Source organism: Typopeltis vanoorti, chromosome 3 (genome assembly GCF_054136105.1).
Source record: "Typopeltis vanoorti isolate ZY-2024b chromosome 3, IOZ_Tvanoo_1.0, whole genome shotgun sequence".
In the NCBI taxonomy this organism is placed as follows: domain Eukaryota; kingdom Metazoa; phylum Arthropoda; class Arachnida; order Uropygi; family Thelyphonidae; genus Typopeltis; species Typopeltis vanoorti.
In genome coordinates, this window is record NC_143551.1 from 46,014,684 (window position 1) to 46,039,898 (window position 25,215).

Consider the following 25,215-nt stretch of genomic DNA (forward strand, 5'->3'; position numbering starts at 1 on the left):
AAAATCTTTAATTGTTGATTGTTTTAGATTTTCATTTTTTTTTTTTTTTTTTTTGACATAGCGCCAGATTGCTTTGCATTGAGTTCAATGCTTGACCTGTTTTTTTACTATCGTGTTCAAAGTGGACACGGAGAGTCCAAAATCTTTTGCTAAATGCACACTTGTTCCGGCATGCCAATCTATGCATCGCAGAATTGCCATCTTTTCTTCTACTGAAATACATTTTCTGTCTTTTTTCTCCATGTTACTAACATGGATAATCCACTGCCGCAACTTGTCACACACTAAATTACATAGCAGAAATTCTGGAATATCAATTTGTACTGTGATTGAAAAATTACAGTATTGCTCACCACTACATTACTGCTGCAAGCGTGCAAGTCACCGTGATGCCGGAAACGAAATTACAGCCAAAAGCAACGCCATATGTGAACAGAAATGCACAGATTTCTGCAGAAATCGATTCGAAAATCAGTATTGCCACCTGAGAAAAAAACGCAAATCACGGGAAATAATGTCCACATCAAGTTGTTAATGGCGGGAAAACAATATATCATAAGAATAGGTCTTAAGATGGGACCAACGGAAAATGACGTAAATGGCAGGATAACTTAAATTGCAGGAACGTAAAAATGGGGTTTTACTGCATCAGAAAAAAAAAAAAAAAGATGACCCACTAACAGACTAATGAAATATGACCACTTTTGAATAATTCTAAAATTATTGTTTTATTTTCAAAAAGTTTGAAAAAATGCTTATACTTTAGACTTCAAATAATTACTTGAAAAAAATCTACAAACCTCCACAGAAACTGTTATTAATATATAATCCATAATTCTAACAAGAAAATTAGCTGTTTATCACAACGGAAACTATTTTATTATTTTTTTTTTGATTTGGCATATTTTTACTATTCTATAACAATCATCAAAATACTATACAGATATTAAAAATATATATTTTTAATAACTTAACATCAACACAGTTGATACTTGTATGTTTCTTCCATTAGCTAAATAGTTTAATGTACAGGAGAAACTTTCATCATCTCTTTACTAATATGTCAGAATAAATATTCCATAAAATGTATACTATAAATAATGAGGATAATCTTATTTCTTGTACATTAGTGACACTATTAAATCTAAATCTCCAAGCAAAACACTTCCAAAAGCTATTTTTATCAAAACTGTACACAATAAATCTAATTTTCTTCAACTAATTATTTACCAATAAATATTACTAAGCATCTAGAATTCCTTAGAATTCTGATACTCTTCAAGATATCTAACCTCTTAAATCAAAATCTTATAACACCATTAACACCATCAGAATTTATAAGTATTTCTTGAGTATTAATCTTCTAAAGCAACATTACGAAAAAGATATGACATGGATTCATTATTGTGAATGCGCCGTATAGCTTCAGAGAAAAGAGTACTAATATCAACTGTCTTGATTTTGTGGCACTGCATCTTTTGAACTTCATGAGGAACAGTATTTGTTACAACAACCTGCAAAACATCAAAAGCAAATAACGTTTGTATCTTCATTATTTAATGATATCTATAATTCAACAATGATAAATGTAAAAACAAACAGTTAAACTATTAAATAATATTAAACAAACTATTAAAACAAACATTTTTCATAAACAAGTAGAAAGGCTTGTGTTGGCAGTTCATGTCAATTTATCATCATCGTCACTATCATAAATTTCTTGATATGTATACCACCATTAGTCTATTACTTGTCAGCACTCCAAGATTGTCATATCTAACATTTCGTGACCATTGGGAGTCCCTCTTGAAGCTGCTACCCCCCTCAACCCAATAAGGAAAGGTGGACATTGAAAAGGTGGGCCCATATTTGAGCATTTCTGGTCAAATATCATCTACTCCAGATGCTTTTCCACATTTCAAGTTTTTGACAGCTTTTTTTCTACCTCAAATATTGCTATGTACTCCTCTTTGCATTGCTCTTGAAAAATTTTCTACCATGGTTCTGTCACTGCTTGTTCATTTAACAGTCTTTCAAAGTAATTACTCCATACATCTAGGATATCTTTATCTTCAGTTTTCATGTCAGCACTCTTTCCTCCATTTCTAAAGTTTTTCAACAGCTACCAGAATATTTTTCAAGCCTTTCTGATGTTTACCTTCTATATTCTTACCAAAGTCTTACCATGACTTTTGTTTAACTACTTCCACACATAGCTTACTTCTGTTACATTTTTCTCTGTATTTTTTTAGGGCACCTGCCAATTAATTTGTTACGAACTTTTAATATACTTTCTTCTTTCTTTTCCAGGGATGTTTTTTTTTTTTTTTTGGTCCACCATGGAATTCTTATTTTTTTATCCTTGCAAGGCAACTTCACCACATGCCTCCCTAGTTGAACCATTCAATGTTTTCTTCAGAGTTTGTCTCTGAGCCTACACGGTTTGGTTCTTGTTTTTGAACTGTATTATTCTTTCTTCAACAATGTTTGTATAGTTGTCTACAGATGTCCTGTAAAAGCTGCTCAACTTTAATTCCCTTTAAAGCTTTCTTTTTTTTTTTTTTTTTAACATATTGTTCTTTTCGACATGCTATTCAGTTTTATCCTACTTATAACAAAGTGATGGCCACTTCCAATTTCACTGTACATTCTTGTATTCTGAACCAGCATACAAGTAAATTTATTTAATGGTATTAATTAAATAAGCCAGCCTGGTTAGCCAAGTGGTTAGCGTATCCGCTCTCCAGCCAAAAGGCTGTGGATATGGTTGTTTGTGTCTGTCTGTGGAAATACTAGTGGTGGTAGTGGGCCGTAGATGGAGTTGGCGTAGATGATGTGGTTTGCTGTTGGTGGATTGAGTTGTGAAGATGGAGAGTTGTAGAGTAGGTGTCCTCCCTCGATGAGTCTTTGCACTCCTTGGAGGTGTCACATTAATAATAATAAAAAATTCACAACACAGAATAATAAGAAAAGAATATTTATTTAACTTATTTGCTAATATTTTGTTGGTATTATATAATCCCAAAACAATAGACAAATTACTAAATGATCACTGGAAATCTCCTCCTTTGCCTAATACAGAAGACTATAGCAAAACCGTTATCATTCCATACATTTAAGGCACATCTGAAAAGAAATTTAGAGTGCTTAATACATATCAGCTCTGCACCACATTTAAACTATGTCAAATTAGCAACTCTCATCCATTCACTTAAGGACAAATGCTCTCCTTTATCATATTCAGGGGTATATGAAGTGCCTGTACTTGTGACCTGGCTTACCACAGACAGACAGGAAGAACTGTTGACATCTGATTTGGTGAACATAAAATACATTCAGCACTATTGTTATGGAAAATCAGGAGCAGACCATGCCTTGAATGCCACTTCATGCAAGATTAACTGGAAGAAAACAAAAAGTACTACACGGAAGTTATAAGTCAGACTGTTTTTAGAAACAGCAACAGCTTTAGAACATTCTCCAAACATCAACAAATTTGGATGTATGAATTTACCAAAAAGCTGGGAGACAGTACATTTTAAGATGAAATTAATACTTTTTTTCTCTCTCTCTTTATTTAACAATAGTTGATGTCAATTGGGACTTCAGTTCCTTAATATTTAAAAATTTTTAAACTAATTCCACTGTTATACCAAAATGTTGCCGTTTGTGTATTGCAACAAACTCTGTTTTTGCTCAGAAGATGCTAGATACAATACCAGCAAAATATCACCAAATAAGTTAAATAAATATTAATTATTTTCTTAGCTTTCATAAAAAAAATAAGCAAACACATTATTATTATCTGTCAAAAGATATATGTACAAAATTAAAAAAAAAAAAAAACTTACAAATTACAATAAAAGAATTTTGAAAATTATTATTTTATTTTTTATGGGTCATCTGCCAACAAAAGCTTCTAAACCTAAGCACATTAGTAATTTCCTTATTGGTATGTACTTAATATGATATACAGTTAACATACACATACAGAAATACATATAATGCAAATTAAAAATAGCATGACAATCGAGTGTGTTCGCATGGTTAGCCTAGTGGCTATGCACTTCACAACCATATGCCTGGGGAAGGAGTGTCCTAGGTTCGATTCCTGTCGACATGAGGAGCTTAAGGATCATTTTCAGCCATAGCCAAGTTAGCCGGTCTTGGGCATGGACAGCAGCCCACCCTCAGTTTATCGGAGTTTTTTTATCACAAGTAGGCAAACAGGCCTCATGAACACACAGGCTACAGTCAAAAATGCATACTTAATCCTTCATTAGGAGGGTCAACCAGTCCTAAGGGGGCGGTTGAGGAACCCCACACGAATGAATAAACTATCCAGTGTAACACTAAAATTTCATTAGTTGATTTCAATTCTTCATTGAATAGATTATAACAGACATTTAAATTAGTCTACTTGTTAGGTCTCTAATTTGATCCATTCAGTGAAGGCATTAAAACTTCGTATGGTCTTAACTGCAACGAGTCATTTATACTTTAGTCATTTTGGCTTTTAGCACTGTTTTGCTAATTTTTCCAATACATTTATGCAGCATGATTTAATGAAAAAATTTGTATATAAATGATGAATTGCACTTGAATGGATTTGGAGTAAAAGAAGCACTCCCGGAAAAGAATACTGAAAATTAGCAAATAAGTCGGCAGATGCCCTAAAAGAATACAGAGAAAAATGTAAGAGAACTAACCTATGTGCAAAAGACAAAAGTCATGGGAAGACTTTGGTAAGAATACAGAAGATAAATATCAAAAAAGGCGAAAAATGTTGAAAAAGTTTATAAATGATGGGAGGAGTATACTTTAAAAGGAATCAAACATGACTAAAAGTGATATGAAAATTGAAAATAAGGATATCCTAGATATGTAGGGTAATTACTTTGAAAGACTGTTAAACAAAACAAGCAGTGATGATAGAAGAGAAGCAGAATTCAAGAGAAATGCAAACAAGAGTACACCTGAGAAAAAAGCCATGAAAAACTTGAAACGTGGAAAGGCATCTGAAAGAGATGATATTCGACCAGAAATGCTTAAGTATAGAGGTATAAAAGTTTATACTGGTTACACTGTATAATTCAAAGGGACTAGTCAGAAGGTCAAATTCCAGATGACTGAAATAGAGCTTTCATAGTTCCCATCTATAAAAAGAGAATAAAGTGGAATGTGAGAATTACAGAGGAATTTCTCTATTAAGTGTTCTAGGAAAGAACACTTAATAGAGAAAATAAAAGTTTCAAGATTTATGCAAGCATGCTTGAAAAGAGGCTGAGAAAAATTGTGGAAAAGAAATTGGGAGCAGAACAAGCTGGATTCAGGTCAACTAGAGGTTGTCAAGATCAGATTATCCCTTTATGACAGATAATTGAGAAATCATGGGAATATAACATGGATCTATACTTAAGTTTCTTAGATCAGGAAAAGACTTATGGTTACTGCTGATTTACAACTCCTTATCTTAAGACGAGGAGCTGTAAATCAGTAGTTAGAACTGAAGGAAATACAAGAAGGTGGTTTGATGTAAAATCAGACATAAGAGAAGGATGCACACCATCTTCACTCGTATCCATCATCTATATGGATCAATTATTAAGGAAAATGGCATTAAACCTTATATTAGAATTGGAGACATTAAACTTAGCTCTTTGCTTTATGCAGATGTTGTACTCTAAACATATCCAGTGCAAGTTTCCAGGATTAAACTGAATCAGCAATAAAAAGACCAAAACTAAGAAAATTGGCAGGAATAAACTTCAGCTGCATTCTCAATGGAGAAACTATAGAACAAGTAAAATGGCCTGGTTGGCCAAGTGGTTAGCATATCTGTTCTTCAGCCAAAAGGCTTTGGGTTCGAATCCCGCTGTGGGCATGGATGCTTGCGATTGTCTGCGAAAATACTAGTGGTGGTGGGCAGTAGATGGAGAGTTGTAGAGTAAGTGCCCTTTCTCGATGAGTCTTTGGACTCCTTGAGGTGTCACGTAATAATAATAAGATATTTCAGCAACTTAGACACAGTTTTCATGAAGATGGCAAATTATATCTAGAAAGAGAACAGAATAAACAAAACTGGTATAGTGAAAGAACCAACTGAATAAATTTATATGGAATAAGAGAGAAATTAGCCAAAACAAAAAAGGTATTTGACAGGATAGCAGGGTTTTTCCTACCAGAAACTCGGGTTTTTCATCCTGTGTACAGACAAATCAGCCTTCAGAACACACACACAATTTACAGACAAAAATACTGTTGTTGGTGATGATGGGCAGTAGATGGCATAGTAGGAGAATTTAGTAGTAGTGGAAAGGGTGAGATGTATGATATTTAGCAAAGTAGAGTAGATTGCTCTCCAGTGATGAGTCCTTGGACTCCCTGGAGGTGTCATGTAATAATAATAATAACAATATACTGCAGGTGTTGTATACTGAGATTCCAAACTCTATAAACCAGAGCAAATATAGGTAAATATGAAGCTGGTGATGTGAAGAGGATGGGCTGATGGTCAGACATCACGGAATACTATATATGGTGAAATTAAGTCAACAAGAAGGCAGGAGACCAGTGGTTTGCTACAAACCTGTGAGGGGGGGAATATCCAATGTTTGCCAATGATGGTAAACTGAGGGAGGGGCAAGTCAAAGATTATGAAGAAATCCTGAAAGATTTCTTCATAGAAAGATAAGGAAAATGGTTCAGTCTAGTTGACAGGTTTAAATGTTGAAAGTTAATCATAACTATTTTAATGGTATTATAACACCAAACAAAAATTGAAAATTATAAACGAATGTTTATTAACCTCCCTACCAGCCGAGGTGGATGAAATAGTGAGACCAATTTGCACTTCTTATCCATGTTATTCAACGGATGTTACAGAATCATATCCAGATTTAGCTGGACATCCATAGAAGTCATGGCTGGTTGGGGTGTTAAGCGGTTTATATTTTGTCGAATTTCAAACCTGCAGCTTCAGAGCAAAATAATTCAAACTGTAACAGACAAATTTTAAGCCCTATTTTGGTACCTTCTAATGTTGTATAAAAGAAGTTATTACAGTTGTGAAGGAGTTGATTTTAAGATGACTGTCTCTCAATCTTTCAGCAGATTAATGCAGCCATACTTGTTAAGGTTTAGAGAATGCTTCATAGCCATTGCTGACTAAAATAGCCTCTCTGACCTCTAACAACTTCTAAATAGCACACCATTTTTTTTTCATTTAATCTTGTGTGAAGGGATGTCCAACACAGTCTGCCAGCCCTGACTTGTCATAATAAGTGGGAAATGTGCCATTTAAAGGTTGTTACATGTCAGAGAGACTAAATTTTACGATTAGGCACATTCTCCTAATTGTAACAAATATGGCTTCATTAATCTGCGAAAAATTTGGGAAATGATCATCTTAAGATCAGCTACTACAAACTAACTTCTTTCATACTGCATTAGAGGGCACCAAATTAGGATCTTCAGATCTTTTAACCATTGCAATTTGAAATGTTTCACTTAACCCCTGTTGAGTGTAAACTGTAACATGTTCTGCTCTGAGGATGCTTTTTTATGTTGGGCCCCATACAAGAGAGTTGGTTGGTAAACCTATAGTACGTTAGTACCATGCAGGGGAAGAGATTTGGGAAAGGGGGAAACTCGTTCACATTAGATTTGAAGGGTAGTGCATTATATTCCTTGGGAAACAGATGGGAGGGGTGACTGTTTCATAGCATCAGTAGGAATCAAGGAGGAGGAAGAAAATATTTGTTCTATGAGTATGGAATCAGACTGTGAAGGGATGTGGGATGGTAGCTGCATGTGTTTCGATGGATTTAGTAGAGAGAGAGGAAGGGAGGAGAATTACTGATACCAGCTCTGATGAACATTTACTACAGAAATATTTACAGAAGATATACTAGATACTAAACACCGATGGAGAGTGGCTGGAGTGAGTTGCTAAGAGATGAATCATTAATCAGTCTGACTGCTCTCTTTTGTCATGTCCAGTATTTTTAAGGAGCTCTTGTGTGTGTGTGGGGGGGGAAGACACCTCCCCCAGAAGCGAGTAGTACTCAGCGGATGGGTAGATTTGTGATTTGTACAGGGTTAATAGCTGTTCAGAGACAAAGTAATGCCTCCTTGAATGAAAGAGTAATCCTAAGTTTTTGAATGCTGAGGAGGCAATGGTTGCAATACGTTAATGTCAAGAGTCTTGATGTTAAGGTAATCCCAAGGAGAGAAATCTCGTCTTGCCTAGAGATTTGGATGCTGTCAAAGGTTAAGAGAGGGTCCCCCCCCTCGGAGGGGGGGGGTTCAGAAATAAGGCGGAAATATGTGTGTTGCAGGCATTAAAACTGACAAGGCTAACTGAGCCCTATTAAAGAATGGTTCAGAGATCAGAATAGACTAGGAGAGGTTGCAGCTCTGTGAGTTGTGGTAGAAGGTTTGTCAAGTAAGAAGGAAAAATGTAGGGTACTGTTGTCAGTGAAACTGTGTATTGGACTGGCACAGATCTTTGATGTACAGAAGATGGTGGGTGAGAGGACGGAACTGAGGCATTAGCTGCACAGGTAGAAAACAGGGAACCATCCACTATCATGCCCAATGTGTGTCCAGTGAGAAAACTGCCAACCAGGTTGCAGAAGTTATGGGACAGACTGAAAAATGTGAGCTTGCTTAAAAAGCCTTGTGCCAGACCCAGTCAAAAGCCTTGGATATATCTAGTGCAACAACTTGGGATTCACTAAACTTTTCTATGCTGCTACTTAACCAGAAGTGGGTGACATAAGCGAGCAAATCCCCTGTTGAACAGCAGATGGTTTTCTCCATTACTTTGAAAAGGACTAAGGTGAAAAAGATTGGGTGACAGCTTGATACTAAGGATCTGTCAGCTTTCTTTGAAATAGGTTGGACATGGGCTAATATCCAGGTTATAGGGTAGATGCCAGTGGAGTATACGAGGAATACTGTCAGGGCTAGGGAACTTTTTGGTATCTAATTTGGACAGACTTTTTCTGATAATTTCCTGGTGAAAGGTCAGAAGAAGCAATTAGTGCTGGGTGTTTGGAATGGTTGGGTGACATTTACTAAAATCACTTATACAGGCATTTAAAGGAAAAGTATGATGCCAGAAGATTGTTTTTTTTCTGTGGGTGACAATGCAATAGACCTGTTTCGGTGCAGTAATGGTGGGAGCAGGGTTGGGCAAATGTTGTGACCAACTGCTTCAGCAAGAAACCAAAATGCACAACTGTTTTAGGCTTTTTCTTGATGACAGCCAATTGGGATATGCTTGGTTCTTCATCTGTACAGCTTTGGCACATTGTTTGGAGAATCAAGGCTAACTCATGGGATGGTAATTTATCATGCAATGAAGAATAAACGCTTCTATTCTGGAGAGAATTACTTCAGTAATGCATTCAGTGCATACGCTTGGGATGGAAGACCGAAAGCAATAATCAAGCCATGGAAATGAAGTATAGAAATTTCAGAAGTCATCCCACTTGGTGTTCTTATAACACCAGATGACTCTCACTAGAGAATGGCTGTGTGGGTGTTGCTCAGTGGGAGAAGGGATAAGCACAAGGTTGTGGTCTGAGTTACCTAAGGAAGATATGACCTTCACAATATATTTGAAGGAATAACCAATGAGGAACAGGTCCAGAATGTTTGGCACTCTTGCCATCTCTAATCACTAATAACCACTCAAGCATCTTTACCAGCTTGATCTGTGCAGTTGGTATTGCCAACGTTAAAATCACTGAGAAAGATAAATCTCACTAGGTTGAAGGAGAAGTCAAAGAGTTCAGAGTAGTTTGTGGCATTGGGAGAGCAATATAGAAGCATATGAATTTGACAGAGTGGGAGAGAGATATTTTCAGTCAAAGTAGATTGTGACTGGAAGATTCTAAGTTTGAATGGCATGGTGTGGCAGAGCAAACATATGCACATATACCACCCTTAAACTGAAAGAGAGAGAGTGTGTATTTGGAGAAGTTGAAATAAGTAGTGCTTAGAGAGGCGGAAATTTGGATTTCTGTCAAAGCAGAAAAGGCAGGCGGGATTTTGCAGACTGGACACTGTTGCGGTTGGAGCTCAGACCATACTTGTTTACATATTTGTAAAATGGATCTAGAAAAGTCTCTGTGCAGTTTGTTGTCAATCAAGTAGATCATATACATTCCATATACAGTACTTGTACTTTGGATTTCAGGTTGGCTATTAATGGTGTTTGATTTCCACATGGGGAGGATTAACTGTGTTCTCCTACTAGGATCTTGGCTGACTAGCCATCAGTCATGCTTGTAGCATGTTGAGCACAATTAAGCTTGGGATGGATTTCTGTGGTGGGCTGGCAACCTACAACACAGTTAAAAACCCTGATGGAACTGATATAGATGGCAGGGCCAGTATTTCAGTGAAGTCTGGAGGGCCATACCCAAGAAGTCATAGTATCACACCTCCATGTGGAGGTGTGATACTAAGGTAACATAAGATAAGATTGTGATACTGAACCCACAAGGTTCAGTTCTCTCCCCGACCCTCTTTCTTCTATACATCAATGACCTACTTCAGTTGACCTCCAACCCAATACACAGTTTTGCAGACGACAGCACATTGCACTCCTCCCTTTCATTTGATAAACCTTACCCTACACAACTCACTTCAACCCACAGAACATCAACCACAACTTCCCTTAACGCAGACCTCCAAAACATTCTCCGATGGGGCCCAGATAACCTCGTTAACTTCAATGCTAGTAAAATCCAGTTCTGTCTTATTTCCCACAAAAAAGAACCATTTTCCCCCCAGTATTATTTTTGATAACACTCAAATCCCCAGACAAGACAAAATTTCTCTTCTCGGAATTACCATGACTTCAGGCCTCTTCTGGCATAAACACATCGCAACCATTGCATCCTCAGCTTCCAAAAAACTAGGCTTTCTCTTTCGCTGAAGACATTACTTCACTTCAAAACAGCTATTAACCTTATACAAATCTGCCCAGCTATCGAATACTGTTCTCACATTTGAAGCAGGGCTCCTAAGAGTTCCCTCAAAATGCTTGACTCAATACAGAGGAGAGCAATTAGACTGATAAATGATCCATCTCTCACCGACTCACTCCTGCCACTTTCACATAGATGATTAGTCTCTGCAATTTGTATATTCTACAAATATTTTCATGGAAAATGCTCACCTGGAACAACATCAACAATTCCCCCACTCTGTACTAAACCCATTGGAACATGTACTGCCACCTCCCAACATCCCTTCACAGTACACCTTTGAAACCCACAAAACAAGTTTCTTTTCCTCCTCCTTCATCCTTGCTACTGCTGTACTGTGGAACAGTCTTCCCCTGAGGTACTTCCCAAGGAATATAATATACAGGCTTTCAAATTGAATATTAACAAGTTCTTCCTTTCCCATCCCACTACCCATATACATTACTAAAGTACTATAGGTTGACCAGCCAACCTCTCGTATATGGGCCCAACATAAAAAAAAAAAAAAAAAAAAATCAGACTTCAATCACACTTCTCAACTCCCTGAACACAAGAGCAAGCATGAATTTCAAGACCAGCATACATATATGGTACAAGCAGCAAATACAGAATTCTCTATCAATAACAAGTTTTACATTATGAATACATTTTTTAAGAAAGCCCCCGAAAGAAAATGGACATGAAGTCCAAATGGAGGGGAAAAAATGAAATAGATTATATACTGTGTAATAACAAAGAAATAGTCCAAGATACCTCAGTACTAAATCAAGTAAAAACAGGCCCATTGACTGGTAAGAGCCAAAATTAAAATAAATCCCAAATTAGATAGAATAAAATGGCTAAACAACAAAAATCCAAGAAGTTTTGACTTAAAATCTATTGAAAACAAGAAGGATTACAAAGAAAAACTCGATCAAAAACTAGACTTAATAAACATATTTGAAGACGACAAATAAAATAAGCAAAAAGCTAACAGAAGTAATAATCTCAGCAGCCACGAATTCAAAAGCAACAACAACAACAACAAAAAAAAAAAAAAATCCCATAAACTTTCAGAGGAAACCTTACCACCACTAAAAAAAGAGACAAAACATGAAACAAGGCAAAAACTTAACTTCTAAAATAGAATATGCAGAACTATGCAAAACAATAAGGAAAAGGATGAGAAATTAAATAAGATCTTATAACATTACAAAAATAAAAGAAACAACTGAAAACAATAAAAATATGAAAACTACTAAGAAAACATTTATCAGTTGGTAAAAGTCAAATAACTGCAATAAAAGATAAGAATGAAACTACAATAAGGAACCAAGAACAAATCCTAAGCACACTAGAAGAATTTTATAAAGAACTCTGGTGATCCTTCAATAGATAAATCAAATATAAATAACTCTTCCTCACATATGGAATTCATCCTTCCCATTCACCTCAGATGAAATAAAACAAATGAAAAATGTACTGGTGAAGACCTAATTTACATAGAATTAATTAAAAGGGAAGGAAACAACATAATTCACTGTCACAAACTTACTAAATCTATGCCTAGAAGAAGGAAAGATACCAGAAAACTGGAAAAATGCTGCTCTGATACTATTATTTAAAAAAGGAGACAAAGAAGAAGTAAAGAACTATAGACCAATTCATATTCTCTCTAATCTGTACAAAATTATCACAAAAATAATAAAAAGGTTAACCCCTCTTCTAGACTCAAATCAACCTGCAGAACAAGTAGGATTCCATAAAGGCTTTAATACAATTGATCATATTCATGCAGTAAAACAAATAATAGAAAAAGCAGAAGGAAACCAATTGCCTCTCTGTTTAGCCTTTATGATTATGATAAAAAGCATTTGATTCCATCAAAACTAATGCAATAATCAAAGCACACTCCAGAATTAGAGTGTTCCTGGAGAATATACGAAGCTCTTCCAGGAAATATACCACACCGCAACAACTACAATCCAACTTCACACAAGTAGCAACAAAATATCAATTGAAAAAGGTGTCTGACAAGGAGACTCTCTATCATCTAAAATCTTTACAGCAGTCCTTCAAGAAATATTTAATAATATAAACTGGACAAACCTTGGTATAAAAATTAATAGCAGAAAGTTAACACATCTAAGATATGCAGATGATATCATAATTTTTGCAAACACTCCAGAAGACCTTAACATAATGATAGAAGATCTATATCATGAAAGCAGAAAACCTGGTCTAAAAATAAACAGAGAAAAAAGTAAAATCATGTTTAATCATTTTGTAACACCAAAAAACATAATAGAAAACAATTTCTTGGAAAGAGTCTCTTTATATACATATTTAGGTCATCTCATTGATCTAAACTGTGGACTCCAAAAGGAAATAAAGAGAAGTGTTCAACTTGTCTGGAGTGCATTCAGAAAATCGAAAAGGATTTTTCAAAACAATGATATCCCACTCTATTTAAAAAGGAAGACATTTAACCAGTGTATACTTCCAGTCATCACATATGGTTTAACTCGGTCTCTAACAAAAGCACTGAAAAATACACTAGCAACAACTCAAAGAAAAATGGAGAGGCTGATGCTAGGCATCACATTAAAAGATAAGAAGCAAAACAACTGGATAAGAATCCAAACTCACATCACTGACATCATTCTTCACCAAAGGCATCTAAAATGGAAATGGACTGGACATTATCCAGACAAGAAGATGAGCGATGAACCACCATACTAACAAACTGGATTCCAAAAGAAGGGAAACGAGGCTGAGAATGTCCTAAAAGAAGGTGCAGTGAAGAATTGTCAAATTTTGTTGAGAAAAATTGGTCAACCATTGCCAAGAACAGAGAAAGGTGGAAGGAACTGGAGGAGACCTTCCTCCAGCAGTGGACAGAAAATGGCTGAAAAGAAGAAGTAAAAGATTTCCACACTAGTATTCCTCTTTTGTAGTTGATGTGTCATGTTCTGTCGCTGCTTTGTCATGTTTCTTCTAGATGTTGACAAAGTCATTGTCCATTTTTAAGCTGGCTGAAGGTAAGGTCGGGCTGGGCTCAAATACCCAATTTGAAAGAACTAAATGAAGTTGTTCATAACCACCATCAGTTTTGATGCACTAGCCAATGTGTCACCGGTTACTTTCACCAGTCATGGAAGGTCATATCATGCCTTTTTTTGTTTGTAAGTCTGAAGCAGTGGCATCTGGTGATTTCTCTGTAATCGTAAACAAATTTTTCCATTAGTTCGGTGATATGATCCCTCAGTGTATTGTCACTTTTAGTGTGGAAGTTGAGGAAAATAACTTTTTTTTTTGGATCAAGTTGTACACCGTCAATTTGATGAGGCTACGGAGCTGGTGGGTGTTTTTTTTTCTGTCAACAGCAGTGAGGTGCTGCTCCAAGCTTTCAATGTGTATTTTTAAGTTCAGGAACTGTTTCAGTGAAGGGAGGCACAATGGGAAGAAGAAAACATGATTCAAATTCACGAGAAGTTTAAATGCAATTTGTCAAGTTTTATGCACTGAGCATGCAACTATTGGCAACAAAAATCACAAAGAAGACCTTTTGTGTCGTCTATGACACCTGGTTGAAATCCAGTAAAATAAAAGCCAGTTAATAAACATCCTTTTATAATTTAGTGTTTTGTTTTGTGATGTTATACCTTTAAAATAGTTATAAGAAAAATGGTTGTCATTTCAGAGTGATAGACCATAACAATACGATGTATACTACATAGAAGCCTCGAATTTTGAGAGGAGAGAAGTGAAATTTAGAGGACATATTACAAAAGTGGATGAAAAAAAAATTTTAAGATATTCATTGACAAGTAGGAATAAGGAAGTTCTTATTCCTCTTTATAAAGCTTTATATTCCTCTTTATATTAACACATCTGGACTACTTATTGGGCAAAGATCTAGTCACACGGATTTCTTGGGAATATAGAAGTGGCAGACAGCTGAGTATTCACTAAAAGGACAGAACAATTGTTCAGTGAGTTACTATGTTTGCTAGATAGGCAGAAAAAAAAATGGAGTATGATAGAAAAAACATAACTTACTAAAAGGAAGGTTTTATATGGCAGATGCAGAAAAATTTTTCAGTACATGAGAGAATGCAGAAGAACAACAGGTCACCCAGAGAAGTTGTGCAAGAGTATGATAGAACCGGGTGTTTTGTTTGAAGAGTGGTAAATGTGTGGAATGGGTCACCAGAGGCAGTTGTAAGAGTTCTGTTAGCAAGTAAGTGTAACTTCTGTTCTTGTTAAAATTAATCAAATACACACATTACCTCATGATTTTAAGAATAAAAACATTAAAGGTTTGTCTTTCATCATGAAATTTCCCTACTTGGCTTTTGATTCCCTTAATTGTACAGCCCTTGGAAATTAGAATTGCAGTAACTGAAACCTGTGAAAATGAAACATGGACTTTCACTAAAAAATGACCAACAAGTTGAGGATTACCCCAGAAGAAAACTGAAAGATCATTACTTGGATCAACACTCAGACTAGGACAAGACATTATAACAGCCATTAAAGATCCAAATGGCAATGGGCAGGTCTTACTGCAAGAAGTAACAATCTCAAAAATGGACAAACGATATCAGAATGGTATCCTAGAGATGGAAAGAGCCACACAAAGAACAAAAAGATGGCAGGAATGAATGGAGGGCTTTGGGGGAAGCCTTCATCAAGCAGTGGACAGAAAATGGATGAGGATCGTCATTAACAATCTTTAACAACAATTTTCGTCCAAATCAGTCTATTACTTTAAATTAAAGATACCAAGAAATGATATACTTGGTTTAATCCTTTATCCCAGTGTAAGCAAACAAGTTTGCACCTAAAATATTTTCAGGACTGGGACAACTCATATATAGAAGCTTATGACTTCACATTACTTGCTTTAGTATCCATAATGCAAAGCACATATCCTTATGGGTATGTATAATGCTATGCATTATGGGAAGGGCCCTACCCAGAGGTGATACTAAGGTTGAAGTATTGCAGAAGTCATATTTTCATATATGAGTAGCCAAAAGGTGTCACCTTATTATTAAAATACTCTGGATTAGAGAAAGTTGTTGGACAACAACTTTCTCTAATCCAGAGTATTGCAATGCTGTTGCACTCTACGAATTTTGTCGCATGAACAAATGATCATATGGTCAACAAAGATCCCGTTTAAATCCCAAAGATCCCACCTGAAGAAATGGGATCTTTGGGATTTAAACTTGGCAGAGGTCATAAACCAATCAGTTTACAACAAGTGAATGAATTTTGCTACTGCCACTGTGGAGCAGGCCATGAATAACAGTAATGGTTCCTGAAGTGCACGTGCTATATCATAACACAAGTCTACTGACATTTGCTTTAACATTCCTTGCCTTGAGTGGAGTTGGATGCTGTGTGGCCATGGATGATTTTGTGGGAAGACGAGGTTCACTGTCAGCTGAATGAAGCTGTGAATATCCACAATTGCCAGGTTATGGACTATGCAAAACCTGCATACAATCCAACAAATTCCTTTGCATTCTTTGCAAATTCCCAAAGGTACTACTGTCTGGTGTAGGTTTACAGTTCTGTTTGTCATTGGACCATTCTTCTTTGAGGACATTCACCATTCGGGTCCTGTGACCTGCTCAGTTACTGCCGAGAGGTATCACAATATGATAAACAACTTTGTTGTGATACAGCAACAGCTGCACCTGTGTATGGTTTCAGTCATTTTCATGAAGGATGGGGGGCCCCATCCATACAGGATGTTCTTTGAAAACATTTCAAGGAAGTTAGAGTGATCAACAGCCATGTGCTTCTCAATGTATGGTCACCTCGCTCATCTAATCTGATCCCCCCCCTCTCCCCCCAAAGACTTCTGGCTTTGGGGATTTTTCAAAGATAGGGTTTATTAGATCATCCTGATAACTTGCCAGTACTGAAGGACTGGCCATGTGTGTAACATATGGCCAGCTGCACTCTGCAGTTGAACATACTGTGCAAAGGATGCAGTTTGTGGCATACCGGAAAGGGCAGCACATTAAAGTACAGCTCATGAATGCATAATGAAAGTGAATAAAAATAACATTTATACTTGTCACTTTCCTCCTCCTTATACACACAGAAAAATTACTGTGTGTATAAGGAGGCACACTCCCCCCCCCATGGCAAATTTTGGAACAACCTTCCCCCCTGTGGCGAATTTTGGAATGACCTTCCCCCCCCCTCAATTATCGCTTCTGCATGACGCAGAATGTATTCTGCATCTCCACAGTGAGATCACTGGGTAATGCTCCAAAAGGCCTTAAACAGGATACTTTAATTTTGATCACCTTATATTACACACACACACACACACACACACACACACACACACACACACACATGTAGAAAGTATTTTACCTTGGGTATAATAAATGTTAAAGATACCAAGCTATTTTTAAACCTGGTTTTACTCAATTTCCCAGTAAGCAAACAGACAAACAAGTCGAGTTTGCACCTGCAAGTGTTGCAAGTCTAGCTGACCCTGCACGTAGTGCAAGACTTAATATTAAATATTAAGATTAGTGATCAGAGCTTATTCTACTTTTACCATGAGTTGCCTTGGTCTTGCACTATGTGCAGGGTCAGCTAGACTTGCAATACTTGCAGGAGCTAACTTGACTTGTTTGTCTGTTTGCTTACTTGGGAAATGGAGTAAAACCAGGTTTAAAAATAGCTTGGAATCTTTAACACACACACACACACACACACACACACACACACACATATATATTTATATCTATCATAAGCATCCATGTGAAATTGCAAGTCATTCTATCAAGTAGTTTGTTTTACACAGCTGTCTGAAGCAAAAGTGTTGTCTGTATCCTTTGAAATGAATAAAATTGAGTATTGTGCAGTTATAAAATTCTTTATAAAAGGTTTAATGCCAAAAGAAATTCATAAAAGTTTATAGACACTCTTCTCCTTCGTATTCGACAATTAAGAAATGCTGCCAAGTTTCAACATGGCTGTACCAGTCTTGAAGATGTTCCATGTGAAGGACATCCAAAAAGTGTAACACCACCAGAAATCATTGATCAAGTGCACAATATGATATTTGATGACTGGCGGGTCAAAGTGTGTGAAATTTCTGAGACTAAAGAATGCGCAGGATATATTTTGCATGAAGAATTACAAATGAAAAAGCTTTGCACAAGATGGGTGACGGGCTTGCTCACAGCAGATCAAAAATGCACTCGCATGAAAATCTCTGAACAGTTCTTGGAGCATTTTAACAAGAATAAAACTGATTTTATGTATCGATTTATTACTATGAATGAGATTTGGATTCACCATTACACACCAGAATCCAAACAGCAGTCAAAACTGTGGAGAGAAGCCGGTTGTTCAGCACCAAAGAAGACAAAGGCAGTTCTATCAGCAGGAAAAGTCATCTGTGTTTTGGGATGCTAAAGGTATTTTGTTTATTAATTATCTTGTAAAGGGTAATACAATAACCGGGGAATATTATTCCAATCTTTTAACCAGACTAGATGAAAAAATTCGTGAGAAAATACCTGGTTTGCAGAAGGGAAAAAAAAAATCATCTTTCATCAGTAAAATGCACCTGCCTGCAAAGGTGTTTTGACAATGGGAAAATTAAGGGATCTGCACTATGAATCGTTGGAACATCCACCCTATTTCTCAGATTTGGCTCCCTCTCACTTCTATCTCTTCTCAAAACTAAAACTCTTCTTTGCTGGTCGGCATTTTTCTTTGAATCAAGATGTGATTGCAGCTGTAGAGGGGTATTTTGCAGATCTTACTGAGAACTACTACAGGGACGGGATAATGGCACTGGAGCATCGCTGGAATAAATGTATTTGTCTTAAGGGAGATTATGTTGAAAAATAAAAATAATTTTGAAATTATAAATTTGTTTTTTCATTGTTAGGCTGAGAACTTTTCAGACCACCCACTATATAGGGTGTCCCAAAATTCACGCAAGAAGTAATTTTGATAGAAAACACAGGTTTTTTTTATTAAAAATTGTAATTTCTTATTGATTCATAAAGTATACAGTATAGGGTTATGCATGGAATAGCATATCAGGTAAATGGCCTCCACGGCTTTGCTGGCACATACGCACTCTTTTGTCGAAATTTTCCATGACCGTTTTGCATAAATGTGGCTGAATTTCATTGATACAGTGCTCAATTTCCTCCTTCAAGGCGTGGGTGGTTGTGGGCTTGTTGGCATAAACCTTAGACTTCAAAGAACCCCAAAGAAAAAAGTCCAACGGCATTAAGTCACATGATCTGGGCGGCTAATTCTGATCACCAAAACAGGAAATTACACGACCAGGAAATGACTCATGCAGTAATTGAATTGTTTCTCGGGCTGTATGGCATGTGGCACCGTCTTGTTGAAACCACATGTCGTCTACATCCATATCTTGCAATTTAGGCACAAAAAACTGGATTATCATGTCGCAATAGCGAGCGCCATTAACTGTTATTGCCTTACCAGCCGCATTTTCGAAGAAGAATGGACCGATGATGCCTCCAGCCCAAAATTCGCACCAAACTGTGACACGTTGTGGATGCATTTGTTTCTCAACAATCACTCGTGGATTTTCTGAACCCAAATGTGACAATTTTGTCGATTAACGAAGCCATCAAGATGATTTTGTTCGAAAAATAAGCATCCACTTGTTGTTGTTCCATAATCCATTCAACGAACTCTCATCGCTGTGTGTGGTCAGTTTTTAATAACCCTGAACTGTCAACTGTCACACCGTCTTTTTTTTCCTCGTTGGTAACACTTTACCGCACAAATGGCGCTAAATTTAAATCTTGCGTGAATTTTGGGCAGAAAGAGAGTCAAGTGATCAGATATTTCATAATTTTGATCATTACTGCTAAAAACCAAAACCCTGTAGGAATGCACACAGGAGCAAATAAAGTAACCATAAATGCTAAATTATGTAAAACAGTACTTACCTCATCAATTGGAGAATCATCTATAAGTCTTGGAGCATCACAGGATAAAATTCCATGGGTAGCTAAGACATAGATCTTATAAGCACCTCGCTCCTTCAAAACTTCTGCAGCTGCCACAAATGACTCTACATCATCAATCATATCATCCTAGAAATTGATATTTTCTTTATTACTATTTAGTAATGATGAATTATCAATGTTTTATAATTAACAGACAGTTATAAGTTACTTCATGTGAGTATAAATCCTGTATAGCTTACACATATCCTTATGAGTTTAAAGTGACATCTAAAACATTAAACACTTAAGTAGTACAAAGTAATGGACAAAGAAAAACGCATAAAGTTCAAATAATAATAATAATAAAAAAAAATACTCATTTTTGAACTAAAAACCTGCTGTTGTGATTAATCTATTCTATACAACTATACTGCTCAGGAGAAGCAGGATGAGCATATAATCATCCCCCAAAAGTGTGCTTTCCCACTGTATATGTATTTATGTATGGTTGGGGGAGAAGCTTGTGAAAGCCCTCTGTAGTGCATATGGAAGACAACAGAATACTCCGCCCTTTGAAGGGAAAAAACACAAGTTCGATTCTCGTCATGACGAGAGGAATCTCTATATGGACTTTTTCAACTGAAGCTGAGTTAGTTGATCTCATATGGAGGTAGCAGGGATTTTTCTTCCAGAAACTCAAGTTTTTTGTTCCACACACACACAGGAAAATCGATCAACAGGACATGAAATTTACGGGCACAAAATACTATTGATGGTGGATAGTAGATGGCATTGTGTGGTGATCGCAGTAATGTCGTAGCATGTAATAGGGGTATTAAGTAGAAAAGACAGCAATTTGTTGTGTAATGGAGTAGTATGCCCTTTCACAATGAGTCCAAAGACTCCTTGGAGGTGCCACAATAATAATAATAATATGTGACACCTCTATTTTATCACATAATAATAAATGATTGTCTTCAATATAGCATTCACCTTTTCTCACCCAGAAAAAAAGCAAGGCATTCCTTGATAACTTTATCATGTTTAAGTGGCAGATAACTTTCACTGTCTAAGCAAAGCACCACTACCATGCTTACTGGAGGTATGAAGTGGCTGCTGCTATGTTTGGCTGAATGAATTTTTTTTGGAAAAGGAGACAGTAAGCCAAATAAGTTTGGGAACCACTGGTCTAGACAATCTGGGATACAAAACATTCTCAAAAATTTGTTAAAAGCAAGTTTCAATATTTTAAGGAAGAAAGTGAAGCATCTAAAAGAAAGCATATAAGGAGATTGATTAACTTGTGATGGAAGTTACAAAAAAAGCAGCAGCAGCAGGTGATCCATAATTACATACACTGCTTAGAAAGAAGTCAACGGACAACAGCGCGAGAAACAAATAGCCACGGCCACTTTAATACCTCTTTTTGCTGCAATGACTGCAGCAAACTTGCTCTCCACGAGTGTATAATAGTGATCAACAGGAATTTTGGACCATTTTTCCTCTAGGCATGTAATGAGGTCCTGGACTGTTGAGGATGGATATCTTTTGACCTCAATGCTCTAGTTCCTCCCACAGATGTACAATAGGGTTCAGATCAGGCCTCTGTGGAGGCAATCAAATGTGGTAACCTCATGTTCACAAACCATGCAGTTACAGCAGTAGCCTTATGACAAAGTGCATTGTCTTGCTGAAAGAGACAATGGTCAGTTCCATAGAAACACCACAAAGTGGGAGGCAATGAATTGCCCAGAATGTTCAGATACCTCTCAGAGTTCAATGTTCGTGGCACCATGAACAGAGGTCTGAGGCCAAACCAGGACCATACCATCACATGACCATCTCCAAATTTCATAGTTGGGGTCATACACTCTGATAAGAGACATTCACCAGGCATCTGTTTGGTAGAGGGTGTAATGTGATTCGTCTCTTTATAATATAGGTTTTCAAGCTTCCACGTCTCACTGTATATGCTCTTTGCACCACTGAAGACAAAGCTGCATGTTGGTTCAGGTAATGGTGCTTGCATATTGTGGTCCTACCATGGAAACCCATGTTGTGAGCTTCAGTTCTGAATGTTTTGTGCAGATTGTGTTACATATTATCCTTCGTAGCATCCTATGATCATGTTCAGTGAGTGTGGTGGGTCATCCACTGTAGGTAGTACTTACAGTTGACTCCTTGCACTTTCATCTCAGTATGGTATTGCTGATTGTTGAGACCTGGGATGGCCCAATTTGTCAACAATTTTGCAAAAGATAGGCTTCCTTTCACAACACCTCTTCCGAACTCTGTCAGTTCCCTTCTTGCAGCCATTTCACATGGAGAACATCATATTCCTCCAATTTATACCAGCTATAAACATGTGACTCGTTACATGGCACAATGCATCTTGCCCATGGGGGGGGGGTCTGTTGACTTTTTCCCCCAAGCAGTGTATATTGGTTACATCAGATCACCATGGTCTGATTTAACCAATACACACAACAGAAGATTCTCCCCTGATCTATCATGTATAGTATGCTGGATTGTGCTTATTCAACTTTTGAGCTATTCCCTGTCACTCATTCCCCCCCCCCCCATTTATTAATATACATGTAAAAACAACACCCAATTGTCCAAGAAGTGGTAGTTGTATAATAACTGTAATTAAATTTAACTTTTTCTTAATCTTTTTTCCCCCTTATCAGTATTGGCTGCATACATGAGATCAAAATGTATAATATACACATAGCACTTTTTTGCTTGTGTAAATGATTAAAAAGAAAGAAAAGCAGGAGCATGTTAATGTGTTTCTTGAGCAGCTGGAGGTTGTATTCCTTGGAGGGAAATAAAAGAACACATTCTAAACAATAGAGGTAGATGTAATGAAAGATGAGGATGAAAAGTTAGTTTCATAAATTTGAGGCTGAACTGTGTAAGGATGCTGCTTAGCAGCTGCTCGTGTTAACAGATGCTTAGGAAGAAATTGAAAGAACAATGGTTAGCCTGTTCAGTGGAGCAACACACATGTACCTGCAGAAAAGGCACAAGGCAGAAAGACTGTGTTTTAGCAATAGTGAAGTTCTTAAGACTCTCCTCACTCTATAGGAGAATGGTAGAAGATTAGTGTTTAAGACACAAGTCATGAAAGATTTTGAAGCTCAGATCATTTAAGTGCTACAAGGTTTGTCATATAAAGAAAAATGGAAGAGTGCAATAATCAACTAAATTATGGAGAGGAGTTCAGGTTAGTGAGAGAAAGTCTCCAATTTGATAAGCCATTATATTTCAATCTTTTGACACACTCCTAACTATATCAATCTATGTTTGCTGGTTTTACTAATCTTTCATCTCTGTATAAGTTACTATACCATCTCAGATTAGTTCTACTTACAAATTTTCTTAATCATAATGATGTCATCTGTGCATCCTCTAATTTTTTTTATAACGTACATACCTGGTCTCTTGTGCTTGATCAATTGTTCCTTTCCTAAAACAGCTTTCTAATCCATATGCTAAAATTGATTTGGTGGGAGATGAAAGGCCCTATATTTTTTGTGATTCCTGAAACATCTGATCCTATTTGTGCATTAAAATATCCCTTTATGATGTGGAGATTACATGGTAGGACAACGTAGAGAAAGTTTCATAGGTACAGGTTATTGTTGCTTTTGGGTTTGAATTTAAAGTTATAGACATCCCTTTGTAGACTAGAATTCTGATTCCTATTCCTCCATTAATTACCAGATTTGTTTGTTGATGTTGATATGAAAGTCCATTTTTTTGCAATTTGATATGACTTTGTTCCATTCAAAATCTGTTCTCCACATGTGTTTTTGGATGCAGACTGTATCAAGGCTTACTGACTCTGCAACCAGTGCAAAGTTCATGAAATTGTCTGGATTTCAAGATGGTACAAACACTGTACATGGATATGATTAGTGAGTTTCTTCAGAGGTGATGTTCTTCCTATTTTAGCTTGTGGGCTTCTAATGAGGGAATATAGGAAACTTCATAACTTCTCTTTGAGAAAAAGGAATAAAGATTGCTCTAATCAGCACTCTAAACACTGATCAGAGTGGTGATTAGAGAAGTGCAGAAAGATAACTTTTTTGCAAATTTAGTTTACCAAGTTTTTTAAGATTAGGTTAATTTGTTAAAAATGATGACAAATTAGGTTAATTTGTTGTAGTTTTTTGTGAGTGCATCATAGACTGAGTTGTTTAGCTTTTTCTCAAAAGCTAAACAACTCAGGAGAAAATACAAAATGATACAATTGGAGGAACAGAATGATTTGTTCTATCCCATCCGATGGGAAAATATAAAATGATAAAATTTGTCCAGTGTGAAAATGGTTATTTAATAAAAATGTTGCATTGGCTTAAATTAATATCATTTACCTGAAATCTTCATAAAAAACTAAATATGTCAGTCTGTACCATTAAAATCAAAAATAATCCGAAAAGTCGGTCAAGTTTATAACAGGTCACCTCTAATTACAAATAGGGAAGGACACACAAGTGATGAAGTCATCATTAATCAGTCATTTAAGGGTAAAGAAAAAAGTGACTGGTACAGCTGGCAATAATAATAAACTGTAAAGAAAATGGCACAATATTTCTCTATATTTTATAATAGAATAGATATAGCTTGTATGGCACCAATGGATCATAGAACACTGGCAATAAAGACATCTTGGCTGTGGGAGTTTAATATGCAAAATTTTGTTTTGCATGTGTGCGAAATGTATTCATTTTGAAAGGTTAAAGACTTGTGGAAAGAAAACAAACTAGTGTACAATTATTTAGGAATGTCTTGAGAGTGAGTGCCAGTTGTGTGGAGAGAGAATAAGCAGCAGAAAAAGATCACAAGAACAAAAAAGACATTATGAAAATTATAGCATACTTATGCTGTGGAGTCTTTCACAGAACAACGTGCAAGATGTGCTGATTGCAAAAAATGTCAGGTGAATGATAGGTGAGAGAGAAAAAAAAGGGGGGTAGAAAGTAAGACACAGAAATATATGACTTAGCAAGAGAAGGAAGGTATGGACAAAAACTTGAAAGGTAAAAAATATTGTATGAGAAGATATCCAAAAGTTATGAGAAGAAATGAAAGAGAGCAATAAAATATATACGTCCACTTTCATGCTACGATAAAGGCAAGCTGAGGAAGATGTCAATAATTGCAAATGAATCAATGTGTAGGTTGTAAAGAAAGAATGCTGTATGTTTGTAGGCCTATGGCCTTAATCTGACAAATGG

General features: G+C 36.4%; 1 protein-coding gene across 1 annotated transcript in view; it reads right to left on the minus strand.

Moving 5' to 3' along the window:
• Positions 1 to 1,355: 1,355 nt before the first annotated feature.
• Positions 1,356 to 25,215, minus strand: part of LOC150108095 (phosphoribosyl pyrophosphate synthase-associated protein 2-like) — a 110,379-nt gene continuing 86,519 nt past the window's right edge. The window contains exons 9-10 of the mRNA XM_090416237.1: positions 19,970 to 20,116; positions 1,356 to 1,514 (exon numbers count right to left, since the gene is read on the minus strand). Coding sequence (XP_090272363.1) covers positions 1,356 to 1,514; positions 19,970 to 20,116 — 306 coding nt within the window. The remainder of the gene's footprint in view (positions 1,515 to 19,969; positions 20,117 to 25,215) is intronic.